The sequence below is a fragment of the Boleophthalmus pectinirostris genome, unplaced genomic scaffold (assembly GCF_026225935.1).
Source record: "Boleophthalmus pectinirostris isolate CB_2022bp ecotype Guang Dong unplaced genomic scaffold, ASM2622593v1 HiC_scaffold_1111, whole genome shotgun sequence".
Lineage (NCBI taxonomy): Eukaryota > Metazoa > Chordata > Actinopteri > Gobiiformes > Gobiidae > Boleophthalmus > Boleophthalmus pectinirostris.
In genome coordinates this window covers 20,630-25,000 of record NW_026571001.1, presented here as the reverse complement: position 1 = coordinate 25,000, position 4,371 = coordinate 20,630, and the positions used below count along the sequence as shown (strand labels likewise).

The following is a 4,371-nucleotide window of genomic DNA, read 5'->3' as shown; positions in this document are numbered from 1 at the left end:
GTGTCCTCAGACTGTCAGGTTGTCTGCTCTCAGAGGAAGGCTGTGCTTCTCTGGCCTCAGCTCTGAGGTCCAACCCCTCCCATCTGATAGAACTGGACCTCAGCTACAACCATCCAGGAGACACAGGAGTAAAGCTCCTGTGTGCTCTACAGGAGGACCCCCACTGCACACTGGACACTCTCAGGTATGGACCACTTTACTGTGGACACAAAGACACTTTGACTAACCGTGGACAGGATTTGACTAAGAATCATAGTGACTTAAAGTGTTTTTTCCTCTCATCACAAACATTAGAAGTGTCCATTCACCACAAAAACGAGTTGAGCTGTTGCGTCCTTCATGCTCCATGTGCTGTATGAGCCAGATACTGATGCTGAGTGTGAATGTGGCGTATTCATCATCCTCAGGCCTCACCTCAACATCGTCACACAGATTAATATAAAACCTCAGAGCTTTGACCTGCATTAAAGCTCCATATTGCACTATTTTCTGATCTCTGTTTTAATGTCGTTTCCTCATCACAAACACACCTGGACTTGTGTTTTGTTTCATTCACATGTTTAACACACAAACCTGCACATTTAGTCTGAGCTCTTCTCACAAACAGAAAACACTCTGTGATGTCATCATGTGGTGATACAGGCAGTGCTCCTCTGCGTTTTTAAATTTCACACACCTTCAGTTAAATAATCTGGATCATTTCAGTCCTGGAATTTACAATTTCTACTTAACCAAAGGTAAAACGGGCTTTTAACTGGAAATGTACCACTTAATGACATCACAAGGTGGAACAGAACATGTTGAGCTTTGGAGATGTTACAAAGTAAAGGCTCATTTCTGCTCCTCTTTCGTCCATAAACAGATCTGTGCATTCCAAGTGTAGAAACCATCTGTATTTATGGTCCAGGAGCCAGAGCCTCCAGCACGATTCTTCTGCTCCTTTTTCTTACTGTGATATTTTATGAGTCACACCTCGGGACTTTACCACTTCAGGGTCTTTTGTTTCAGCTCCATTCGGTCTCGACCCAAACCCCTTTTGTGGGCCCCTCCTTGTGTGAAATGATGTGAGTGTGTGTAAAGTGCTGCTCTCGTCACAGACAATGTCACAAAGTCTTATCCAGGGCCGGGTCGTGGGGTTAGCAGTCTAAGCAGGGACTCCCAGACTTCCTTCACCCCAGACACATCCTCCACCTCCTCCGGGGGCACCCCGAGGCATTCCCAGGCCAGCCAAGAGACATAGTCCCTCTGGCGTGTCCTGGGTCTTCCCTGGGGCCTCCTTCTAATGGAACATGCCCGGGACACCTCCAGAGGAAGACGCCCAGAAGGCATCCGGAACAGATGCCCGAGCCACCTCAACTGGCTCCTCTCAACGTGGAGGAGCAGTGGTTCTACTCTGAGTTCCTCCCGTGTGAGTGAGCTCCTCACCCTATCTCTAAGGGAGTGCACACCCACCTTGCAGAGGAAACTCATTTCAAGCGCTTGTATCCGCGATCTTGTCCTTTCGGTCATTACCCAGAGCTCATGACCTTTGGTGAGAGTAAGAATGAAGAATGACTGGTAAATCTTCACCACAACAGTCCGATATAGTGACCACATCACTGCCCATGCTGCACCAATCCACCTGTCAATCTCACGCTTCATCCTCCCCTCACTCAAGAACAAGACCCCGAGATACTTGAACTCCTCCACTTGAGGCAAGGACTCTCCACCCACCCAGAGAGGGCAAGACACCTTTTTCCGGTTGAGAACCACGGCCTCGGATTTAGAAGAGCTGATCTTCATCCCAGCTGCTTCACACTTGGCTGCAAACCACCCCAGTGCACATTACAGGTCCCTGCTTGATGGAGCCAACAGGACAATGTCTGCAAACAGCAGAGATGAAATCCTGTGGTCCTCAAACCAGACCCCCTCTGGTTTGAGGACCAGAGGTCAACCAGGAACATGAGGTCAGACACATGGAAACAGCCTTCAGGACACCAGGCCCAGCAGAGACAGCCATCACATGTGAAGACATGTTTAAAGGCCCGGCTCACACACATGGAGTCATCAGTCTGTTGTTGTCTGGTTTATTTGACACATATCAACACATTTTTGGTTCAAACTTCAGTTCTGGTTGTTTGTTTATTCACACCTCAGGCTCCTGTAAGAACCAGCCTTCTGATGCTGCCAGTTGTAATTACACATGACTTACCGTGGTCGTAGTCAACCTCCTGGCCTCCTGGCATTACACTTCACTTCCTGTTGAGGAAAGCCTTTGTCCAGTCCATCTCTGTTTGCATTTATGTGATTACATTTCACTTAAATGTGTCTGCTGTATTATCGCTGTCACAGGCCAAAGATTTAAGATGTGATCATGTTTTGTGACACTTTATTTTGTTTCCAATCCCATTTACATTATAACCAATAACTTTGATTCCCCATTGGTAGTTGTTTTCCATTCTACTAGCGCAGAGCTGCAAGAGAAAGGAGTGTGGAGGAGACACACACACAGAAGAGAAGAGACAAAGGGAGGCAAACAAAGCCAAAACAGCAGAGACAAAAAACAAACGACACGAGAAAGAACATCTGACCTCCTCCTTCTGTCCAACAACCAATGAGAACATATTTGAAGTCAACTGTGTCCCAAGAACATTTATATTAATTGTATTAGGTCCATTCTTTAAATGGATAAATAAACTGTTTTTTCATGAAATGAAACTGTCCAGGTTTAAAAGACGAGTAAAACAACACCATCCTACAGGAGAAATACAGTAACTGTTTTTGTTTTCATTAATAAAATATTTTTTTGTTCTTTACAGGTTGATTGTTGAGATTGGGAGTGAAAGGATGTATCTGAACTTGTCACTTCTGTTCTGAGTTCTTCTCTAATGAGCTCCTGTCTCCTCCTCCAGACTGAGCAGCTGTAACCTGTCAGAGAGAAGCTGTGAAGCTCTGTCCTCAGTCCTCAGCTCCCAGTCCTCTAGTCTGAGAGTCCTGGACCTCAGTCTCAACGACTTGAAGGACTCAGGGCTGAAGATGTTGTGTGTTGGACTGAAGAGTCGTCACTGTAAACTGGAACAGCTCAGGTCAGAGGGGTTCATATTCTTCACTATTATTACATAACCTGTTGGTATTTGCATTGGAAAATCCCATTTGATAAAGTCACATAAAGATATGGGACTTGTTGTTTGTCTCATTTGGGTTGAATGTTTCTAATGAATGGACTGATTCCAATAATCTGTGTCCTCAGACTGTCAGGTTGTCTGGTCTCAGAGGAAGGCTGTGCTTCTCTGGCCTCAGCTCTGAGGTCCAACCCCTCCCATCTGATAGAACTGGACCTCAGCTACAACCATCCAGGAGACACAGGAGTAAAGCTCCTGTGTGCTCTACAGGAGGACCCCCACTGCACACTGGACACTCTCAGGTATGGACCTGTGCTCACACTGTAGCTCCTGTGAAGCAGGAATTGTAGCGTAAACACTAGTGTCATAAAGAATCAGTCCATTTGAACAGATTAAACGTAAAGCCTTAATGAGCCACAGTAATGAAACATGTGTGTTCTCCTTCAGACTGGAGCCTGCAGGTTTTCATTGGTTAACAGTTTGCCCATGGAAGAGTGAGTATCAAATAAATGCAAATGCTGTTATGCTTTTTTGTTTTCAGCATTTAATACATTAAGAACACATGAAGAGTTTAGTGTCCAGTTTTATAGTTTTATTATCAGCAATAGTCCAACTCTACATCCAGGACTAAATCCAGAGCAGTTCTTGAAGCAGATCCTGAAGAGTCCAGTCTGGAGCTGTGGAACTGCACTCATGTTTCAGCTCAAACATGTACAACACTGATCTTCATTCTTCTTCTGGAGACAGTGGATTTAAACCAGTCCCCTGTTCTCCTCTGAGCTGTGCCTCTGCTGTCAGTCCTCCTCATCACCAGAACAAATGCAGATCTCACACAAACACTGGCAAAAGGACAGCAGCTGTGAACAAGCTCCTGCAACGCAGAGCCACATGTCTCAGCCCCTGTGTGCACCAAACCCCATCAGAACTACTGCTGCTGGAGCAAAGGAGGAGCACCAAACCCCATCACAACTACTGCTGCTGGAGCAACGGAGGAGCACCAAACCCCATCACAACTACTGCTGCTGGAGCAAAGGAGGAGCACCAAACCCCATCACAACTACTGCTGCTGCAGCAAAGGAGGAGCACCAAACCCCATCACAACTACTGCTGCTGGAGCAACGGAGGAGCACCAAACCCCATCACAACTACTGCTGCTGGAGCAAAGGAGGAGCACCAAACCCCATCACAACTACTGCTGCTGGAGCAAAGGAGGAGCACCAAACCCCATCACAACTACTGCTGCTGGAGCAAAGGAGGAGCACCAAACCCC

At 46.5% G+C, this 4,371-nt stretch overlaps 1 protein-coding gene across 1 annotated transcript; it reads left to right on the top strand.

Annotated features, from left to right (window-relative positions):
* Positions 1 to 5: 5 nt before the first annotated feature.
* LOC129407285 (ribonuclease inhibitor-like) lies at positions 6 to 3,649 on the top strand (the record flags this gene model as incomplete). The annotated part of the gene is made up of 5 exons (XM_055147970.1): positions 6 to 184; positions 2,892 to 3,065; positions 3,230 to 3,403; positions 3,549 to 3,599; positions 3,643 to 3,649. Coding segments are annotated over 5 exons (585 nt in total), but the record flags the coding sequence as incomplete, so codon positions are not given.
* Positions 3,650 to 4,371: the final 722 nt, after the last annotated feature.